General features: G+C 39.2%; 1 protein-coding gene across 8 annotated transcripts in view; it reads right to left on the bottom strand.

Moving 5' to 3' along the window:
* Positions 1–23,778, bottom strand: part of ARID1B (AT-rich interaction domain 1B) — a 404,478-nt gene that overhangs the window by 106,848 nt on the left and 273,852 nt on the right. For all 8 annotated transcript variants that reach the window (XM_059940940.1, XM_059940937.1, XM_059940934.1 and 5 more), the window contains one exon: positions 13,760–14,003. In XM_059940940.1, the coding sequence (XP_059796923.1) occupies positions 13,760–14,003 (244 nt within the window). The remainder of the gene's footprint in view (positions 1–13,759; positions 14,004–23,778) is intronic.

A 23,778-nucleotide genomic window follows, 5' to 3' on the forward strand; every position in this document is an offset into this window, starting at 1 on the left:
ACTCTCCCCGTAGCCAATCTGTTTCTAATTGGCCATTTTCTTTGAAGATACGGTTCGTTATTAATAATAGATATTTATTAAAAACAATGAGATAATGAAAAAAACTGGATATCAGACAATCCCAGAATTTTGCCACAATACTTATGTGACACAATTTCTCTGTATGATGGACTAGAATCAGGCAGGGTCTACGTATGTAGAGGTCTGGTTTAAACTGACAAATCTTGGGACCACTAATTCACGTTCTGTTTTTGAGGGGAAAGAAAGTAGAATAATCTTATCATAGTGGAATCTCTTTCCAGAGGGGGGGAAATGGAATGATCCCATAAACTGTGAAACACAGATGCAGAAAGATGGTTCCCAGCCTATACAAGGAAAGGTTATATAAGTTATAAATTTTAGTACTTTCTTTTCTTGAATTCCTGTTTCTTCCAAGACAACTATGAGCTCTTTAATTTGGCCAACATTTTTGGAGTGCCTCTTACTTGTCAGGCACTGTTCTTGGCACGGAGGATAATAAGGAAGCAATGATCACTGCCCTCAAGAGGCTCCGGGGCTATTTGGAGGACCCTAGACAGTAGGACGGACAGTAGGACTCTCTTTGGCATGGAGGGATAGGTATGACTTTGCAAAGGGAAAGACAATGAAGTTGGGTCTTGAAGGATAAGTAGGAGTTTGCCAGCTGGTAAGGGGCAGGATGGATATTCCAGGCAAAAGGAATTCAACTCTAGGAACAAAGATCTGACACAAAATCACTCTTAGTAGAATTGAAACAGGGAATGCTAAACTAGTTCCCTGTGTCCACTTCTAGTAAAAAGCAATGACGCAACATAAAAGAAGTATGCACTAGGGTTCAGCTCTCTAAAAATACATGTTTTTGCCTTTTTTTCAAGTAGAATTTAAATGACATGATTCTTGGATTTTGTGTGAAACAGAATTAGGGGAACAATTGTGAAAATAAGGGATTCTATTACTAACTGAATTAGGCCTGAGAATATAACAATTATTTTATCACAATAATTTTTTTCCCATGACATTACAATTTCAACTGAATCAGACCCTAGTAATAGGAAAAAAAAAAAAAAAAAAAAAAAGCAATACGCAGCCCTCAAAAAATGAGCCATTTATCCCTATGCTTTTCTATGACCAATACATACATGACCATAACTGGGAACACTAGCTTCCTTTTAAAACATGCCTTCGGAACACTTCAAGGGAAGTGTTAGGCTGTAATGGACACAGCTGGTCTCTTCCATATTCCAGAAACTCTTTCTTTGCATTGCTTCTAGAGCACCACACTCTCCTTATTTTCCAATTCCGCCACTGGCTGTTCCTTTTCCTCTTCATGGTCTCTACATTTTGGAGTGCCCTAGGATTCAGTCCTCAGAATTCTTCTCTCAGTATTTCTCAACCTTGGCTACACGTAATAATCACCTGGAGAGCTTTTAAAAAAGTACATGGAGTATTCCAGTTAGAATAATTAAGTTGGCATCTCTGGGGTCTGGCCTAATACCAGCCTCTCCCAGGATGTCCTGTATAGCCAGAGTTGAGAACCACTGACCTTTACTCATTCCCCGGGTCAGCAGTTCCCAAACCGCAACCTCAGCTTCAGTTAGGAACTTGTTGGAAACGCAAATTCTCCAGCTCCACCCCAAACCTACTGACTCAGAAACTTGGTGTGGGGTCCGGTCATCTGTGCTTTCACAAGCCCTCCAGGTGACTCTGATGTAGGCCAGGTGTCCTAGGTGATCTCATCTAGAACTCTAATGACTCATAAACTGTTTTCTCCAGCCTAGATCTCTACCCTGAATCCAGAGTCTTCGTATAACCAGCTGCTTATTCAAAATCTCCCTTCGGATGCCTAACAGGCATGTCAAATGTAACATCTTCAAAATCAAACTCTAGATTCCCCCTTCAAACACTTGTTCCTTCCTTTGTCTTCCACCGTACAGAACCACCCTTTACCAATCTCTTGGGCCAAAAACCTTCTGCCCCCGCTACTGCTACCCACACATCCAGCCATGACCAAGCTTCCCCTAGGCTACTGCAGTGGCCTCCTAACCACTCTCGCTGCTTCTACCCGTCCCCTCTACAGGTCACTCAGCAGCCACAATGATCCTTTAACAGCCTGCAATGGATCACGCCATCCTCTGCCTTCTCTACCATCACACTTAAATTCCTAAATTCCAATCATAACCTACAAAGCCCTATATAAGCTGGTCCTGGGTCGCTCTCTAATCTAACTGCCTACCTCTCTGTGTCCCCTGCCCAGCACACCAAACACATTACTGATTCAGGGCCTTTGTACTTGCTCTTTGCTCTGCCTGGAAACCTCACTCCCAGATATTCACATGGCTTGCTTTTCACCTTCGTTCACTGAGCCTCTTGTTCAAATATTAATTTCTTTTTTTTTTTAACTTATTTTATTTATTTATTTTGGCTGCGTTGGATCTTCGTTGCTGCCCACGGGCTTTCTACAGTTGCGGGAGCAGGGGCTACTCTTCATTGCGGTGCGCGGGCTTCTCATTGCGGTGGCTTCTCTTGTTGTGGAGCACAGGCTCTAGGCACAAGGGCTTCAGTAGTTGTGGCATGTGGGCTCAGTAGTTGTGGCTCACGGGCTCTAGAGCGCAGGCTCAGTAGTTGTGGCACACGGGCTTAGTTGCTCTGTGGCATGTGGGATCTTCCCGGATCAGGGCTTGAACCCATGTCCCCTGCATTGGCAGACGGATTCTTAACCACTGCGCCACCAGGGAAGCCCTCGAATATTAACTTCGTAGAGATACATTCCCTAATTATTGTCATCTAAAGAAGCAATCTGATTTTCCCCCCAATAGTAAGCTATATATTGGATTGGCCAAAAAGTGCCTTCGGTTTTTAAGTAAAAATAAAGGACACATTTTTCATTTTCACCAAGAACTTTATTGAACAAAGTATTCACTGTTTCGTTCCACTACCTTCTGCCATTTTTCAGGCAACATCATAATTCCATCTTCCCCAAACTTTTTATCTCTTTGAGCAAAGAACTCTTCCAGGTGCCTTTTACAGTCTTCCAGGGAATGGAAATTTTTTCTATTAAGAGAATTTTGTAAAGACCGAAATAAATGGAAATCTGTAGGTACAATGTCTGGTGAATATGGCGGAGGAATCAGAACTTCCCAGCCAAGCTGTTAACAGTTTTTGTCTGGTCATCAGAGAAACATGTGGTCTGGCATTATCCTGATGGAAGATTATGCGTTTTCTGTTGACTAATTCTGGATGCTTTTCATCAAGTGCTGCTTTCAGTTGGTCTAACCGGGAGCAGTACTTGTTGGAATTAATCGTTTGGTTTTCCGGAAGGAGCTCATAATAGAGGACTCCCTTCCAATCCCACCATATACACAACATCAACTTCTTTGGATGAAGACCAGCCCTTGGTGTGGTTGGTGGTGGTTCATTTCGCTTGCCCCGTGATCTCTTCTGTTCCACACTGTTGTACAGTATCCACTTTTCATCGCCTGTCACAATTTGTTTTAAAAACAGAACGTTTTCATCACGATATCCTTTGCTCTTTGTAAGACACTGTGCCAGAGAGAATTATGTCCCAACCTCCAACAAAAAATCCCATGCCTAAATCCCCAGGATGATTGTGAATACAGTACCTTACATGACAAAGGGAACTTTGCAGTTCCTAAATTAGGTTAACAATCAACAGATCTTAAAATAGGCAGATTATCCTGAATTTCTGCATAGACAAAGTGTAGTCACATGAGCCCTTAAAAGCTGAAGAGCAAGGCAGAGGGGAAAATCAGAGAAATTTGAAGAGCGAGAATGATTTAATGTTGCTGGCCAGAAGATGGTTGGGGCCATGTGTCAAGGACACAGGGACCTCAGTCCTACAACCACAAGAAACTGAATTCTGACAACCTTAGTGAACTTAGAAGCAGATTCTTCCCCAGAGCTTCTGGAAAGCTACACAGCCCTGTCAACACTTTGATGTTGTAAGACCCTCAGCGAAGAATCCAACCACACAGTGCCAGACTTAAAACCTGCAGATCTGTGAGATAATAAATGGGTGATGTTGCAAGTCAAAAAAAAAAAAAAACAAAAAACAAAAACGGAACGTTTTCATTACGTTTAAGTAGAGAATCGCATGCAGAAATACAGTCAAGAGGTTTTTTTGCTTAACTTACGCTTAACCCAAACATCAAAGCAATGAACGTAACCAAGCTAGTGCAAACGATTTTCAACGCTTCATTTGTATACTTTGAGTATGTCGGCTATCTCCTGCATGGTATAGCGTTGATTGTTCTCAATTAATGTCTCAATTTGATCGCTATCAACTTCAACTGGTCTACCTAACTGTGGAGCATCGTCCAGGGAGAAATCTCCAGCACGAAACTTTGCAAACCACTTCTGACATGTTTGATCAGTCACAGCACCTTCTCCCTACACTGCACAAATCTTTTTTTGCATTTCAGTTGCATTTTTACCTTTCTTGATATAATAAAGCATAATATGCCAAAAATGTTGCTTTTTTTCTTCCATCTTCAATATTAAAATGGCTACACAAAAATTCACCAATTTTGATAAGTCTTTTTTTAAATTCACGCTGATATGACAGCTGTCACATACAACCTAACAAAATTGTTTCGAATGAAGTTAAAGACAATTGAGTGTTACTAGAGCCATCTTACAGAAAAAAACGAATGACCCTTTTGGCTAACCCAATACTATTTGTGTATTTCTTGTCTTTCTCATGAGAACTTAAGTTTCATGAGGACAGGTCCCTTTATGCAGTGTATTTTCTCCAGTTCTAGAAACATGCCCACAGCATAGGATGCATTCAGCACTTTGCTGAATTAATGAATGAAAGAAGAAAATGAGCAGTTGGGTTAATGGGCTTGCCTCAGGATATCACCTGATTTACCCAATAGTGAAAGTGCAACGTGCTACTTAAAAAAAAAAAAAATTCAATGAATTAATCCATTTGGCATCCTCAGCAAGGTCACATTCTTGGCATTCAGCTATACGCATTTAATGTAGTTTGCAAGTACAAACTCCTATGTCACTTTCTGTTTGGAAGGGAGAGTATCAACATTAACAATCCCTGGTTATATCATTTATAAACATGCAGATGTGGATTATTAAAGATTAATGCACTTTAGGATTGGTGTCAGCATTCTGTTTGTCTCTTGCCGAAACCAATTCTGTTCTTCATTAGCCAATGACAACCCTTATCACCCTGTTACGGAAGAGGAATCAAAGGTGCAAGTGTGTGAACTGAGAATAAGTGATGAAACTGATTAGTAGGAGACATAACGGCCATAATCAATCAACGCATCATAATAATCCTGGCTCCAGGATTATCAGAAAATAGGGAAATAAACATGACACTCCTTGTAAAACGGTTTTGTTCCTTTCACAACTACTATTTCTTCCCTTTAGAAAACAGAGTAAGTAACACATCAAAAGTTTGTGGAATCAACTTTAGGAACATCTTGACTGTAAGAACTATATGCTTTATCACCATTTTCCAAAATGTAGCTAAATGACCTTTGAAACTTTTACTTCTAGGCTAAAATTAGTCCCTAAGAGCTTCTGTGCCCCTCCCTTCCGATTCCTCATTCCCAGTGAAGACAGAAAATACCGCAGGTCGATGCCAACAGCGTTCCAACGGTGGCAGCACGATGCTGGTTCAAGAAGCAACAATACTCAGTCAAGCACAAGTCGAGAACACTGACAGTCCACTCAGCTCAAGAAATGAAAACAAACAGTGAACAAGGTGTTTGAAGTGCTTCTTCAGTGAGTAATGTAAAAAAAAAAAAAAATCGTGGAGAAGTGGCAGTGGACCGCTGGACCCAGCACGCCAGCACATTCGTTACTGCTGATCTACAGAGCAGGATGAGGCACAAGATATTACCTTGGTGACACAGGCTTTCCTACATTTTCATATGCAGAAGATCAAAGAAAGGGAATGGAAAATGAGAGGAGAGTTTAAACTGAACTGCCTGACTTAATTTTAACTAAGAGGGGGAGCAAAAGCAAGTGGGACTGTGTATTTTGAGAAAATCCCCACGCTCTCATTTCTGAATGCGAGAGGAGGATAAAAGGCTTACTTTGAAATTTGTTGGGATGGAAGAACTGGAACGATTTCTACTTTTGGAAAAGAAGGAGACATACTCATTCCCCAGTTATCAGGATACCTGACTTGGGTCAGGAGGGACCTCTAAAGGGCAGGGTAGCTAAGGATCCTGGAGCAGCTGCTTCAAATGCAAGGATCTGGCTACAGGTCAGCAGTGGGGAACCTGCCCTTTAGAAACAGCAGGAGACCAAGGTACAGCCAGGATCCTGGCTGAATTTTAAATTAGTATCTTAAAGGGGGAGGCTCTAATAACCAGTAACCAAGCCACAGAGAGCTGCAATGGCATCTCTCTAAAAGACAAAATATATTGTTGCTTTCTTAAGTTCTGCTAAGCATCATTTGGAAAGGATCTGAAATTACTGCTTTGTATAACACACAAATATTTTACTTTGTAAGGGAAAAAAAATACTGGCTGGAGTTCTCTTTGGTTTGTAGAACTGCTGAATCGATGTTTTCTGGGCTGCCACAGATTAAAAACACGAATATATCAATGGCATTTTGTGTTTAAGAATTTTTTTTTTTTTCCTGCACAGCTTGCCAATAAGCAGCATGCATCTTCCTTGCAACAAGCTGTTGCAGGATTTCTACTTCGAGAGAAGCCAAAAAAGAACACTTGATAGATGTTTCAAAATAAGATTACCAGGTAGGGTGACTGTGCAGACTTTCCATAAAAAATTTTAGAGATTCTACTGTTATCATGAAAGGAAACTGGTTTAGAACCCCTTACATATAGAAATTAGCTCATAATTTGACCCTGAGTTTTATTAAGCAAGGATAAATTAAAAAGTGAAAAATTTACTTATTTAGGATGGGTTGAGCTTGAGCCCTAAGCGTTCTAAAAATCCCAGGGGAATGGATTAAAAAAGAGAGAGACACTGATTTACACCCTCCGGTGTTCATTTTTTAGGTACTAATCTTGACAAATTAGACCAGGAACTATCATTTCCTCTCACTAAAATCCTTCCTGTTCACTCCAGCCTATGACTAACTCCTAACTGCAATTCATTTTTCTCTTTCCCATTATAGCATCCTTCCAGAATTTGCTTGTCTGAATGTCAAATTAAGCAAGAAAATTAGCTTTTTTGACCAGAATATCTTCTTGTTTGTATCTGCAGCTATATCAGCTCCTACAGAAATCTACTTAGCTCTCACTTTCAAAGCAGAGGGTAAACCAGGTGAGCACTTATACAGAAGAACTCTAAATATACCACCACGCTGTCCAAAGAGTTACTTTCCGTATTTAATCTAATATGTGCTACCTTTTTTGGAATTCATTCTTTTAGTGTCTAAGATTTTCCTGAGGGGCACAAATTCATTATGGTTAGTTGGTACGCTGGATGCATCTCTCACCATCTGGGAACTGACATGATAAAGCTTCAGAGAATCAGGCTTAACCATAAAGTAACTGGTGCTTTATGAAAGTGGAAGGGCTATCTCTGGCAAAGCCATTTCTGCAGGCTCTTAAAACCTGTGGTCCTTTTCAAAGGAGAGCAACTTTTCTGCCAGGTATGAGTCTATGTAAGTAAAGAGGGACAGAGCAGCTCCACCTGGGGAGGCACATGGGCAGAGATTCTCATGGGGGAGGCTCCAGCTGGCTGGAGAGGGAGGGAAAGGAGAGCTTCTGGGGGCGGGAGGCATGAATGGAGAAAGACTGGAGCAAGGAGGGCAGCTCTTAAAAGACTGATGAAAGACCACTCTCCCCCCTTGCCCTTCTTCTTCCTTTACATCTCTCAGCTCTTAGAACACCCTGACCCACGGCCTCGTGCTCTCCTTTGGCCAGCAGTCCATCTGGGGAGGGGCAAGGTAGGAGGTGAGACACCTCCAACAGCAAAGCACATAAAACTTAAAAGGAGGGAGTTTTACTCTCATATTTGATGAAACTTTATTTTATTTCTGTCTATGACAGCTAGGAAAATATTGACTTTGATTGGTCTTCTCATAATAAACACGTAATACTATGCCAGAAAAAGAATGGTTGGAAAGAAATGTCTCTTCATCATGACACTAATGTGAATACCTAATTTTCTATCTTTGGTCCTAGTCTACAATAATCAATAGCCCTTCGGCTGTCAGATGAAAGTGACTTAGCTCCACCTAAAACTGGATTTGGCACAAATGTCAAATGCTAAAAAAAAGAGTGGGGAAAAATCTATTCAGGAATTTACAGGTTCTATCCTTAGATCCTTGATAATAAAACTGATGAACTATCCTCAACAGTCTGAACATCTAAAGTTTTTATAAACAGAACTGTTTATTAGGCTATGAACAGTTAATATCCGCCTGCCTATCAGCAACCCCCACTGTTCACCCTTCCTAATATTTAAACACTGTTGCTGCTTATAGCACATGGAGGAAAAAGCTGACAAAAGCCTTCGGCCAATAAAATAAAAATAAAAACAGTTCGGCTTATTTACATTTTTGCTTTGTTAGTAAACTGCAGTGGTTGGTTCTGGAGGCAAGACAAGTGAAATTAACATCCACTAAATCCTTTGGCAACAGCAGTGCATTCTGCCGTTGTGCTGTGTCAGCTTCCACTATGTGTTAGGACGAATCAGGCCCAGTGTAAGACCTACACAATACATTCAAGACCCAATAGTTTATTCTCCTTAAATCAAGGTCAATAACTCTAGGCTGTAACCCAGGAAGCAATGCAATGGGATCATTTATGAGAAGGGAAACAAAATGTTTAATATCATACATTTTGGAATCAACTGCGCCCTACATTAGATTTGCTTTATTTAAATGTGTACATACATGCACACTAACAATTAGAAAGATGGGGATATTTCATTTCTGTTTCTAAATATAAATATATCAACATGAAGAGGAGAGAGAAATGAAACATTAAGTAAAAACCCGGAAAATGTATAATGGCACTGAACGTACAACATATACATTTCTGTTCTCAAATGCTTGTTTAGATTAAACAACCAGGCTGAATCCTTTCCCTTCTAACCATAGACAGCTGCAATGCTGGAGCCCAGTAATGTGCAAACAAAGGGAGGGAATCCATGTGGCTACTTACCACAGAAAATCTCCATCCTGCTTTTCAAAAGAACGCAGGAAGGAAAAGCCCCACTGAGTTAGGGAGGGATGTGCCAGGGCTGATGTTGTGCCGGTGTATCACAGTAGTTGTTCCCACGACACTCACAATGTTTGTGAGGCAGCATGACAGGAGGGCAAATTTGCAGTGGGTGGAGAAAAGGTTTAACAGGCAAGAAACAGATTCAGCCGTTCGGGATGCTTTAGTGGGCTTTTGTTCATCTACCTCTGGGATACTTCTCATTAGCTGTCAATTTTATTTACCAGAGCAGAGATGGAGAAAGACGATTGCACTTTTTCAACAAACCCTGGGAAAGCAACACCAGGAAGAGTCCTCACAACATTTTGGCTTTGCCTCACCCCAGCTGTCAGCTACACAACAGCTGCTCATTTTAACAGTGCCTTGCTGGAGAGACAATGAGTGAACGAGCCAATCTGTGTGACGCGTGGAGAGGCAGTAGCAAGATATAACAGGAGTTAATGGGAGAGAAGTAAGGGCAGGAAAAACACGTTAGTGCTGGGAATGAGAGGAAGGAAGGGGGAGAAAAGAAAGCAAAAGGCTACAGACAGAAAAATAAAGGGAAATTCCAAACAGATGTTCCCCCCAAAAAGCAGTCTGAGTATCATGCCCTGGGTGAGAAACCACGTAATCTTTACCGGACATTTGTATTTCATTGGTTCAGACTCAGAAGCAAACGTAGGTAGATCGGAAATGATCTCAGACTCTAATGTACAGACCAACAAAATTTAACATAAGGGCTAGAGATGGGAAAAGGAGGAGGTGAGATTACTCAATCAGCCTAAGGGCTCATTTACTCTCTAAGGAAGGGTGTCTGCATTTAGTTAAATAACAACCCCCCAAATAATCAACGTTACGATCGTCTCTAAAGTGTGGTTTTATTATTTATGACAAAGTTCACAAAAATGTCTTTAAAAGAACTTTTTAAAAGAAGGGGAGACAGGCTAAATGGAGGGAAAGAGGAAGACCAAACGTTTTTTCAATAAAACCTGCATGATTTTTTAACAAATCCCCCCCGTAAAATAACACCACATAAAATGTTTGATGAGCGTCTACCAAAAATGTATGTTTGAATGTCCCTGAGCTTAGCTGGGGAACAGAGTAGAGAAACAGGTGGTATCCAGACTCAAGCCACGAGGGTGACTACCAAGAGGTCCAGGACAAGGGTGCTGACAGCTCCATGGCTCCGCTGTATGAATTACAAAGGGTGCCCCTTCCCCCAGGACAGCAGCCGGCATTTCACTGCCATTTACTCCCCCGGCCCATGTCCCTGGTCCAGTGAGCAGTCTACTCAAGTGCATGTGGCAGCCCTGGCTGGGAACACGGAGAGGGTGGGACTCACGTTGTCTCAAAACATGCAGAAAGTGTGAGAAATAACCCAGGATTCTGAACTGCATCTATTGGTAAATTTTATACTACATTGCCTGCCTATCACCTCACGCAGAAGTCTACCTGCCTACGATCTGAGCGAAGCAGGGGTTTCAACGCTTGTCTTCTGTCCCCTCTTAACCTTCTCAGACCCAGCCTCCCAGAATAGCGACCGCTGACCTATCTGTTTTTTCAGGTCAGGAGAAAAATGGTTTCAACTTTGTGAAAATACATCACGCTTCCATGGCTAGTTCTAGCGGTCCTATCGAATAACCTCAGTAAACACAGCAAATCATCACTGGACACTTTATATACGTGTCTTCTGAATGGTACAAGAACACTACTGGATTAAGAATCAGAAGGCTTGTAGCCAAAACCGCCTGTGCTGTTCTGGACAGTAATGATCATGGACAAGTCTCTACATCTCAGTGTGAATAATAACAATAACCGTAATCACAACAATCATTAACATGCACTGAATGCTTACCATGTGCCTGCTTTATATATATTAACACATTTAATCTTTACAGTAATCCTATGAGATGTGGTTATTATCTTTACAGATGCAGAAACTGAGGCATAAGGAGGCTTAGAGGCTTGTCCAAGGTTACACAGCTGGTAAGTGGCAATAAAACGAGCAGGTGGGATCAGATGATTATGAAAGTCCATCCAGCTCAAATGTTATTTGTCATTCCACACCTGGGAGAAAGGTGAATAAATGCCAAAACTGCTCACCAGATTTTCTAAGAGTTTATTCCTCTTAGAATAACACTGACATTAAAGAAATGTTCTATTTGCCACGTTTTATATAATTCTATTACTCTACAGCTTTACACTCAGCAAAGATAATTCTGGATTTATCTGAATAGCGTGCCTCTGAACACAAGTGGAACTTCTACTATGTAATTTTATCCCTGTACTAAATTTCACTGAATAGTTTTATCAAGCATCGTGTAGAGTAATATAGGTTGCAGTATGATGAAATGAAACGTAGGCCCAGGACCTGGGCAGTTAGAATTTCTGACACAAGTTTAAAAAACAAACTATTAGCCTTAAACATCATTTCCAAGAAAGCTGAAAGCTTTCTATTAAGAACTCACTTCCCCAAGAAGTCAGCAGAGAAAAATCACATTCAGGTCCTCCCCTGAAGGTACTGTGAAGGACAGGCCTCATTTGTGACAGGGCTGATAGAGGTCATCAGAATCGTAATTCACTGACCAACCTTACCCTGTGCAAAACACAACTAAGTACCAGACTCTTAGACCAATTACATCTACCTCTAATGTGATATCACATAACCAAATTGAGCTCTTTTGTTGGGTTATGTGTGTTCTATACAGCACCAAAATCCAAACAGTGAAATAAAAGTTACAAAATCCCCATCTGGAATGATAAGTATATGTATGAAAATCATCAGATTGTGAACTACCCATGCTAGGAATTTTAAATGAAAAACTAAAATATCTTGATGCCTCAGAAAAGTTTTCATTTAAGTTATTAAGAAAAGTCCTTTTGATGCAATTCAGAAAAATGAAGTGAGTTCTTGGACAAACTTAGTATTTTACATATAACTTTCCAATGTTTAGGTAGGTGATACCTCAAAAACCATCTCAATACCAAAAATTGCCTAAGGAATTCTGAAATACATAGTAGTCATAGCTTAAAAATATTAAAAGCAGGTAAATCCAGGTTTTATTACAATCATTATGAGGACAAATATTTTTGAAAGAAAGGTAACATCAAGATGCCATCAATAAAATGTATCAAAATTATAGGTAATTTAAAATATGGATCTTAGGCACATAACATTTAGTCAAAAAAGCTAAGTGGAGAAGGCCACATATTGTATTATTGGGGTGACCATACTTCATGATTTGCCCAGAATCTTCCTGGTTTATACCTGTTCTACTTCAATTATTAATAGCAACCCTTATATGCTCAAAAGTGTCTCAGCTTGGTTGATAAATTATACAGTCACTTTAATATGATACATTTCTATAAAGCTCAAAACTAAATAAAACTAACAATACGCACTCTATGACTGCTTGTAATAAAATTCTTTAAAAACTCCAAATAATCCAAAAAGAATGATTTAAAATACATTCAGAGAATATCTGAGGCTGGGGAGAGTTATAGGGCTGAAGAAAAGGAAGGAACACACAGACAGAAACAACACTGGCAATACTCCAGTTCTTAAATTGGATCGTGAGTCATGAGTACTCATTTGAGTTATGTTTCATAATTAGCATTTTTCATATGTTCATACATATGTTTATACATATAAAACATGTATTTAAAATATAAAAGGAGCAAAATAGTAAAAAGGGGTAAAACTGCCACCCATGTTTTTAAGATAATAGAACAAACTATCAGGAAATTTATCAGCAATTCAATATCAATTCTGATAGATTAGTAAAAAGTACTTGTCTGGCAGCCACCTGCATCATGCTAGCAAAATTTACACAGAAAAAAAATTACATCTACTTTGCAGATAAAGGAAAGCTAGTTGCTTGGTGGGTTTGAATGAATGATGTTTGATATAAGAAAGACAGCTGGGATAGGATGAGGCAACTGACAAATAAATAAACAAATACATAACCCCAAGCACATAATAAAGGAAGCAAAAGATACAGAAGTAGTATGACTACTGAAATAGCTGAATGCAAGAGGTTAATTGGAACATGCACTTCTTATATCAAAACTAGAAGGCAAGAATTTGTATAAATAACAAGGCCTTGAATGTGTGCTGGCAAATTAAGACAATAAGTATAAACACTAAAAATATTTTAGAAAATAACTGCCATGGTATAAATTAAATAGAACCCTAAGAACTAAGGCTAGTACTACCAATAATCTCACTTTAGTGGCACTTATCAACAGAGGAGCTTATTTAACAGAATCATTACAAAACATATGCTAAGAGAATAAATAATTTTCTGGCATACATAAGCTAAGATAAATGTGCAAACTGAAAATATCAAAGTAATTGGTGATTTTATTAATTAGGTGTTTACAGTCATTAGTCGAGTATATTTAGGAACTGGGATGCTTGTATGCTTTGGTGATAATTCATAGTTACGCTCCTAATACGTGGTCCCATCATTAGGATTTTAAATAGTAAAAAAAATAATGGTATGCATGTTGTTATTGATGAACACTAGGTCTGTATTTACTACAGAGTAAAATAATAATCATTAAGAAGTGAGTACCTGGAATACTTGCAGGAGAAATTGGGCCAGATCGTGACTGGTTGCTTCCTACAGGAGAGCCGACAGGAGAAGGCGATGGGCCCCCAGGGATGCTGGAGAGATGGGGAGATGCGTGTGGAGAGAAAGGCGACTGAGCTGGGTTGCTCTGATCCCCTTGGCTGCTCGTGGACCCGGACGCACTCACTGCTGAGCTCAAAGTCGCTTCCGTTCCCGTGGGGAGGTCATCAATGGAGCCGGACAGGTCCTACGAAAGAAAGAAATAGCATGCATTTATAGAGTAACACATAGTTGGACCAATACCTGTTCAAAATACTATTTGAAAATCCTAACAATGCCCCCTTCGAAGTTTTTCTAGATAACGCCCAAAATCCAGAGCATGGCCACTTGTTATTAGAAGACTTTAATGAGGTCTCTTGTCAGTTGAACCCATAGGATCTGATCTATCGCTAAAAAGTGAGTAAAGTTGTACCTCCCTTTCATTAAACGATCCTAGAGCTTTCCTTTAAGCTGTCAGCATCTAGTCCAACAAACCTGTCAAAGAGTCACAGGAAAAGCACTCTATGCGGTGATGTACCATCTGAATGGAATGCCTGATTCGTAAATGATTACTTCAGTAAGCTGAAAACTATAGGCTTTGGATCCTCCTATTTAGAGATCAACATTGGAGGACTGTCTGAATTTCAAACTATGATCTTCTAATGTAATAGTCAAAATTGTAACCAAACCTTGTGGTGAGAAATTCTTACATTTTAGGTAATTGCAAAAGTGCTCTTATAGTAAAAGAGTGATGTGTTATTTTTATCTCATATTGTGACAATAAATCCCTTTGAAGTTATGTTGGCAGAAATGAGTCCTAATGTTATAACCTACTTTTTATACAGTTTTAAGGTAAACAAACAATCTTTAAGGTCCGGTAATTTTATCACAACAACCTCTAGGCAGTTATTAAAATCCCCATTTGACAGACATAGAAACCAAAGATCAGAGAGTCAAGGTCATTGTTACTAGTTAACACCACCGAGGACAGGCGGCATCTGCTAAAGATTGTGAAGGGAGGCTGAGAGAAGAGGAAGGAGGAAACTGTCCTCCACACCCTCATCAGAGTGAGAGGACAGAGCCTTTGCTCTGTCTTCCTCATGGCTGTGGCACTAGGGCACGTGCCACGGCCCCCACCAGCAGGAGTGAGTACATCAGCGCAGGCCTGCCGCAATGGCTGGGCTCCCAGATCACCAAGTCTGCAAACCCAGGTGAGACCCGGAGCTAGGTGCTGAATGAGCCCTAAAGACTGAGAGGCAGGATAAAAGATATTTGTCTTGATAATCTAGGACTAAATATTGCAGAATGGGATCAGAAATACCAGGTTATGCTACTGTCTGCAAAGCATATTCAACACTAATTGACATCTTCCACTCATGCAATTTTATTAATGTTTAATTTTACCTCATTGCTTACTACTGGGACTGCTAAAACTAGGGCTTTGGAAACTGGTGGAGCGAGATGCTTAGGATTTGAAGAATGAAACTAGACCAGGAAGTACAAAGGGGGCCAGGTAAAGCAGAGCTGGTTAGAGCTCTTCAGGGTACCCCAAAATGTCACAAAGCAAACTCAGAATCAGGATCCTAGACTCCTAGAAAGTTTATCTGTTAACCATCTGTTATATAATTAACTTCTCTTTTATTAACAGCAAAATTGCCAATGATTAAAAAACACGTTCTAAAGAAGAGCTGATGAAAATCTCACAAAAAAATGAATGTTACAGAAAAACAAAAATTTCTTATGCTAAGAAGAATAACATTTAAGTAAAATAGAGTAATCGTCAATGTCATATAACTGAGCTTATAAGTCAGAAACATTAATAGTAGCAGGTGATTGAAAATATCACCTCCTAGAAAAAGTATCATCTCCAAAATAAAATGGGGCAAACTGAACCACATTTTCAGAATTCAGAGAAAAAAATATATAAACATCTCTACTTAGGGCACATGAGATGCATGATTTTGCACATGTTCAGCTGGTAAAACACTGTATTCAACTTGATTACTGGGTTCAACAATAGTTCGATTCAGACTTTCAGAATTTTTTGTGAAGCCAGGTAGAAACAGAGGAAGATTATTAAGCAAGTAATATGCTACATACAATGTAGAAAGTATTCACACTTCAGCAATTCACACTGTAGCAATATGCTACATACAATGTAGAAAGTATTCACACTTCAGCAATCAAGGCAGTTATCTGAGTTCCTGGAAACAAAACTTAAGCTAATAGATGTGTGCACATGCACACATGCAGAGGTGCTGAATGCTGAAAGGGACAACAGGACAGGATTCTACCCACTCCTCCCACCCCAGGCTGAATGCTGAGTTGCCTGACGTCTGCCCCCCACCCCACCGTCTCAGAGCCAGGGAGGGTGGGGATTCTAGAAGAGTGGCTGGGTCCTGGGTAATTCTTAAAGTACCTGCCCCCAAGGCATTCCCTTCCTAACCTGATATAACCAATTCACAGAAGTGCGAAGGGACACACCTGTGGACTCCAGGACATGGCAAGCTATGGCCTGAGGGCTAAAATCAGACCCTACCTATTCCGGCTTCACCTGTAAGCCAAACATTTTTAAATGACTGAAAAAAATCAAGAGTAATATTTTGTGATATATGAAAAATATTTGAAATTCAAATTTCGGTGTACATAACATCTTACTGGAACACAGTCACAGCCGTTCCTTTTAAGTATTGTCTATGGTTGCTTTGGGGCCACAGTGGAGACCTTGATAGAGACGGTAGCCCTCAAAGCCTAAAATATTTACTATCTGGCCCTTACAGAAAAAGTGTGCCGACCTGCGGTATCTAGTATAGCCTCTAATGCCTTTGCCTCTTCCTTGGGGGAAACAAAAGAAGGACAGGTCTCAGCTGAAATGCACGGTGACCCGTGTGTCAGGAATTATACAAGCTTCACCAGGAACAGGGACCGACTCCACATCTACACCCGCCTGGAAAACCTGAGTGGGAGCCACATAGAATTTTCCTCTTTAACGGTATCAGCCCCTGGTTAAGAATGGGGGGTGGGCTCCGTGTACAGATATACTCTCTAATACCTAACAAATGTGTATCATGCATAAATAAGGGTCTCTCACATAAGAATCAGTTGGGAGGAAATATGCTTTTCATGATTTCTTTAAAGAAAAAAAAATTGGTGGATAACTAGATATAAAATCATTATCTTCTATTATACTACAATACAGAATTCAACAGAAAAAACAACATAGATTCAATTTTTAAAAAAATCACTATTTGAAGTTAAATAATTTTATGCAAATCTTTCTTCATAAAAAAACAAACTGTTACTTCGAAAATTTTAAAATTCTCTGCACTACCTATAAATTCCTTCCCTGTCCTCCCTTAAAATTCCATGTTATGGTTGAAAAAGTGACACGGATGGGTGTTAAGAGAGCTTCATTCAAGCTGCAAAGGCATGGAAAAACATTTCTGTTATTCAACAAGCTGATCGAAGAAATATCAAGAGAAAAATATAAAAACGGTGGCTTTCTTAATGTTCACAAGTCATCAGAATTTCAGTGCTGACTACACCTGAGCGTAACAGAAGAGTAATAAAAAGATATAATTTCTATATTACTGTTATACACACACGTAACTTTTATATGTAAATTATAGAGAAATATTCCCGCCCTGCAGATACTTAGGGTATCCATATGTATAGCTATCTTAAAACGTTAATAAAAGAAGTTCAACAGTGGTTTAAACATTCAGCCTAGTTAACAAAGAAGCTCTGTAACGAATACCCCTCTAGAGGACAATTTAGTCAGCAGGGCACCAACTCTATTCTTCTTTTATAAGTACTATCAGATCTATATGCCTGTGAAGAACAGAGAGACCTTACTGCATCTCATTCTAACCAAGGCACCTTCAAGCTACAGTGCTTCCATTTATCTTGCCGGAAAGCTGGCAGGTAAGGTAATTGCAGGGAGGACTCTTTTAAGGGGCCGGAGTCCCCCTGCCCCACACCATTCCTTACGTCCTTCCTCTTTATTGATGGAATGACGGGTAAGGCAATGACTTCGTGGGCTCATGCATAGTAAATTCAATATTTTGCCATGACAATTCGATTTGGCAAAATCTTGCTATCAAGTTGGGTTTTCAAATATCTGACATCACTCGGAATGCTGAATACTTTCCAGCACACCCAAAAAAATACAACCCCTACTATCAGTGGTTAGTTTATATTTAGAAAATCAATGCCTTTTTTTGGAAAAGCTTGTTTTACTTTAAAATTTAATTTAAATGCAAGTTCCCTGCAAAGACTTTCCCCTCTGTAACCATTATCCTTCCACCTTCCGCCCATGTAAAATTTTCATTCTAACCCAAGTGACAAGTACAAGAGATTTCACTGTGCTTAGAACGAAATGCCACTGGGGAGCAATAACAATCCTATCAGACTCCGACAAGAGAAACACTTATGAATTAACATAGAGCACAAATATGTTCCGATTGACATGATGGGATAGGGTGGGGGAGGGCAGTGACAGAGGAATGTATATAAGAACATGCCAGGAAGGAGCACAGGAGGAATTTTTAGAGATCTGCAAATATATAAAATAGACATACAACATTAAGTATAAATATGTCTGCATACTATATATGATCTTCCCTAAAAATACTTTACGTTCATATATTATGACTTACTACATCTAGAGACATCTTTGGTTTTGATGGTAATCAATTTATCTAATAAGTTTGTTTACTAAAGGATAAATTCAGTCAATGCTAGTGATGTCTTACTGTCTTGAACTGGGAATAAGTTAGAAAATTTTACTCCCTTGTTTAATTAAGTAAGTGGGTTTTTTAAAAAAGCAAATAACTCCAAAATACTCTCAGCTATGGTTCTCAGTACAATTAGTGGACGGTATTAGATCAGCTACGGGTAGAAAACTGCAAAGCGTCACACACACTGGGCATCTCTTGCTCAGAAGTGCCCCAAGAGAGGATGAGGATAAACACTGAATTAGAAACAGAGAAGATATTTCAATCAATGAGACGAGTTCAGGTCTCTTGTTTAAGGATTTTAATAGGATACAGTTAATGATTTCTCATTGTGACTTCCCATGGGTTTGAAGCACAGGTTAAAATGCCAGCTCAATGGTCTTTTAAAAAGTCTCTCAGTGATCTTCAAAAGCAGAAATAGTGTCTCTTCTCCTTTTTAGAATATTGAGTATCAAATCCTGGCATGCAGTTTTTCTTTTTCTCTCTCCAACTAGACCCTAACTTTCTTAAGGGCAGTGACTCCTCACACCAGGTCTGGTGTTAGAGAGGAGGATTTGACTGGTCACTGGTGAACGTCACTGAATTTATAAGCTCTACAGTAAAATACAGCTGCAAATACTGTACAAAGTAAGTCAGCACGTGCAAACGTTTCTGAATATTTACCATAAATGCTCTAGTGAAAACGATTGAGATCGCTATTAAAATTTAGCAATGAATTCTCAGCCCTCTGTTTCCAATTAGCATCCTGGAGGCCAAGCATCCAGCCTCATTAGATGCTTAGCTCTTTGGAAACACACTGTAAAATCACTTCATACCCTCCAACCTTATTTTAGAACTATCATTTTAGACCTGGGATACAAATACACCTTGAAGTTGATATTAGAATTGAGCCAATAATTTGACTGACATATATACACAAAAGGAAAAACCTCACAGTGACTGTTTAATTTCCATGATGTTTGTAGGCTTCTTTTCAGCACAAACCCATGTAACAGTGTATTTCAAAGACGCCCACCAAAGTCCCTGCTGCTTTCATTTGTCTAGACAGCAAATGAGTTAAAAGCTTAGACTTCCTGTCTAAATGAATTAAAAAATGCAAAGGCACAGAAAGACAGAATCCACAAAGAAAATCCTTCCAAGCACTAATTTTTAGGCCTGCAAAGCATCTTCTTACAAAGTTATATATATCTCACTTTCTTGTTAAACATGTCCAAATAACAAATATTTATCTCTTCGTTATATGTGACAATATATACAATTCTTAGCCTTAATATGTATAAGGTCAACTGGAAAAAAAATATTTGATCTTAATTTAAAAATAGTCACAAGCTCAACAAATGACAAATTCATATCTAAAGCCAGGGATAACACAAGGAAAATTAATGAGTCAGAATTCATTTTAAGGGAGGTAGCCAAGAACCATTTTTTGGGGAAATTACTTTCACCTGATTCATTTGCATTCTTTCTCAAGCAAAGATTCCATTATGGGTTACTCTCAATTTAAAGGGGCATATATAAGGATAATCAGCTAAACTGATACTTTACAAAAGCAGGACTCAGAGTTAAGCATGCTATCATAAGCAAAAATTTTTATAATGGTTATATTTCCTTTGATTTTTAAAAAATTCACACCCAAAATAAAAGCTATTCTCAAAGGTCCTTGGGTTAGAACCCCTGATATGAAATGTGCTGCCATTCTAAATTTAGAAGTGGTGAACAATGTAAGTATGAAATATGCATCATGTAAGGGAATTTTTCTCCATTGCACAGGCCTCAGGGGGATCCTAAATTATTCTGTTTTTGAACTCTGCCCAGGGAGAGTCTCTGCTCTTCCACTATTAACAGCAGACATTATGTAGACCAGGAATAACAACACATAGACCCGTAACCACAGTATGGGCAGTCTTGAACTTAAAAATAATTTGGTAAGAAAATTTATTTTACAGTTATCTTTTGGTTGTATGGAATTTGGGATTAACACTGTCGGTTCCGATCCTAGGCTACCCTTTCAGGTGATAATGGTGACGCTCATGATCACGATTTGATGTTTAGCGATACCCACTGTGACTACCATTCTCCATGGCACAGATGTTATGTACATTTTCTTTCATGAGGAGACTACAGCACCTTGTGAGCTCCAGTCCGTTGTTCCTACCAGGCAAAATGTTTTTTAACTGATTTCATTGTCCAAAATAGCCAGGACCCTTCCCGACCTCAAGTCAGGGCCCAAATCAGTGCTGAAAACACTAAAAAAGACTCACATATGAATAACTGCTGGCCCTTTGTTATTCTAAGGGCAATGGCATCTTAAAGAATATACTAATTAATACAAATGACAGACTACTGGGGGAAACTAAAACTATATAATAAAGTGAGAATACTGAATAATTTGGGGAGAGATATTGGTACTGAGTCTTACCCTTAGGCAGGCATGCCCTCTCTAAGGTTAGCAGATGGAGCTGCGGGGTGGGTAGGTGGGAGGCGGTGGGGGAAAGAAGGTGGAAGACAGTTTTTACATGTGGATGACATTTTATGTTTAAGTTGGCCTGTATAGGTGATCTTGTACACTTAAATGTCCTCCTTTCATGGAGTCTCAATGAAAAGAGACAAACAGCTAAACAGAAATTCTAAGAAAAAGCGAATTAACAAGTGTGGAATAAAGAACGGTACGTCTTCAGCCAGCGCATATCTGCCCAGGGGCTGCTGTCTGACACAGGTCCAGACTAGGAGTGAAGGTGTGCCCTGTGGACAAGTGGAGGGCAGAGAGAACAATGTGTGAAGGCAAAAAGAACTAAGGGAGGCCATGCCCCTTGGGAAGGGTGAGGAGATCAGGGAGGCTGGAAAAGCAGAGCAAGAGAGGATGAGGCTGAAGAGGCAGTTGTGAATGACTTCACATGCCCACGCCAAGGAATATGGGCTTACAGTTTTAGGAACTAGGGGGCCAACAGAGGTCTAAACGGCGAGTTTTAATATTATCAAACAAACACACAAAAAAATACAGTGGGTGCCAAATGAGAATTGTTAAACGTTTTAAAGCCAAAAAAACCCCCCTTGTTTTCAAATGTTTATGAGCAAAGAATGCTTTAAACGTGATTAAAATTACAGGTACCATTCAAAAATAAATTTGTAGAACTTTTTTAAAAATCGATATATTTTTAGCACTATATAAAATTTAACAAGTAAATGAACAAAAAGTGCCTAAATAACTATAGTCCAGGTTAAATATTAGTGTGCTTTCTAACTGCAATAATTTCACAAGTCTACAGGCATCCTATTCCTTTCATTTATATGTAAGAATTAACGGATAAAATGAATTGAAGGGTAACAGCCTTTATCCTTAAAACAGCACAACAGTGTCTAAAAACTAATATGAGTAACATAATTTAACAGATTATGTTCTTTAACTATATATTCTATTCCAAACCGGTGACTCTGAAGACATTTAGTTACAAAGGAGGAAAATCCGCTCATGACATGCAGGGGCAGGGACGTGGGTTTATGGGTTGGTGCTTTACAAGTATCAGTGCCAGGTATGAAACTATAAGTATGAATGACCCACGTGCTTTGAAAGCAAATTGACAAACTAACAAGATACGTAAATATGTAAGATTTAGAGTTTGTCTACTGATATGAGGTCTTATTGCTAAAAGTACATCATAAATCTTTATGGCAGAAAAGCAATCAACACCAACTTTTTTGCATCTCTCATGGTAAAAAACAAAACAAAAAAGACCCACTATTGTTTACCTAGAAGTACAATGCTTAGCATATAGAAATTCTGAAAATAAAATTTCGAAACAAAAAGGCATGAACCCTCAGGAGACATCTATTTCTTCAGTGTATAGCAATGAAATACTTTAAAACAGTAAGACGTATAGGAACTGCAAATAAATTAGCAACTTAAAAAAAAAAAACACAACTCACAAATTGTACCGAGTCTACGTGGAATAAAGGGAAGTTCTGTCATAGAATAATACTAAAACTTCGTTTTTTGACATTTTCCGCAGTCACGTGAGCCCTATGAACATACACACTTGTTCTACATCCTTCACTGGATTTTTAAAACCTTTTGTTTTGAAGTGACTTTAGACTTACCCAAAAGTGGCAAAGACAGTACTGACTGTTCTTTCACTCAGTTTCCCTTAAAGTTAACATTTTACATAGTAACCATGGCATGTTTATCAAAACTATGAACTTGACATCGGTACAATACTATTAATGAAACTACAGACTTAATTTGCATTTTACCAGCCTTGCCAGTAATGTCCGTCTTCTGTTCCAGGACCCAATCCAGGAATACATGTCACATTTATTCACCTTGTCTCCTCCAATCCGTGACAATTTCTCAAATCTTTCCTTGTTTTTCACAACCACGACACATTTGAAGAGCACTCCTGAGGTATTTTGTAGAATGTCCTTCAATTTGTGTCTGTTTAGTGCTTTCTCATGGTTAGGCTGGGGTTATAGATTTCGGGGAATAATACCACAGAAGTGAAACCTCCTTCGCAAAGCAACATATAGGGGTGTGATATCAACACGACTTAGAACAGGTGATGTTAACTTGGATCACGTGGTTAAAGTGCCGTGTGCCAGGTTCCTTCACTGTCAAGTTGCTCTTTTGCCCTTTCCACACTCTGTTCATGAGGAGGGAGTCACTGAACCCAGCCACACCCAAGGGAGGGCAATTAAGTTCCACCTCTTGGAGGAGGCTTAACAAAGAATTAGTGCATGTATGTTAAAACCACACAGTAATTAGTACATATTTGGGGGGATATATTTGCAACTATGCACATATCTGTTTCACCTTAAAGTTTTGCCTGCTAATTTTAGCATTTATCAGTCGATCTTGCCTGCAGCATTACTCTAGTGTTCTAATAGTGTTGATTTTCTATTTCCTTCATTCCTTTTACATTTATTATCTGGAATTCTTATGTAGGAGGAGATGTCCTGTCTCCATTCATTTTTACATGGTCAAGACAATTGTCTTATATATATTTTTTGGTGCAACTTAAGTTCCTTTATGATGATTAGGTGATACTCTTATCAACACTAAATGGTAGTAGTACCTCCAATTGAGATTTCATGATCATAAAATACGGGAGAGAGAAAAATATGCACTCTTTGCTTTTCCAGACACAGCTAGTGGAATATAACTTAGTATAGCCACTTCGGACAACAATTAGTAAGCATCTTGTAAAGCTAAAGATGCATTTATCTTATGACCCAGAATGTCCACTCCTAGGTTTA

Source organism: Balaenoptera ricei, chromosome 12, assembly GCF_028023285.1.
Source record: "Balaenoptera ricei isolate mBalRic1 chromosome 12, mBalRic1.hap2, whole genome shotgun sequence".
Classification (NCBI taxonomy): Eukaryota; Metazoa; Chordata; class Mammalia; order Artiodactyla; family Balaenopteridae; genus Balaenoptera; species Balaenoptera ricei.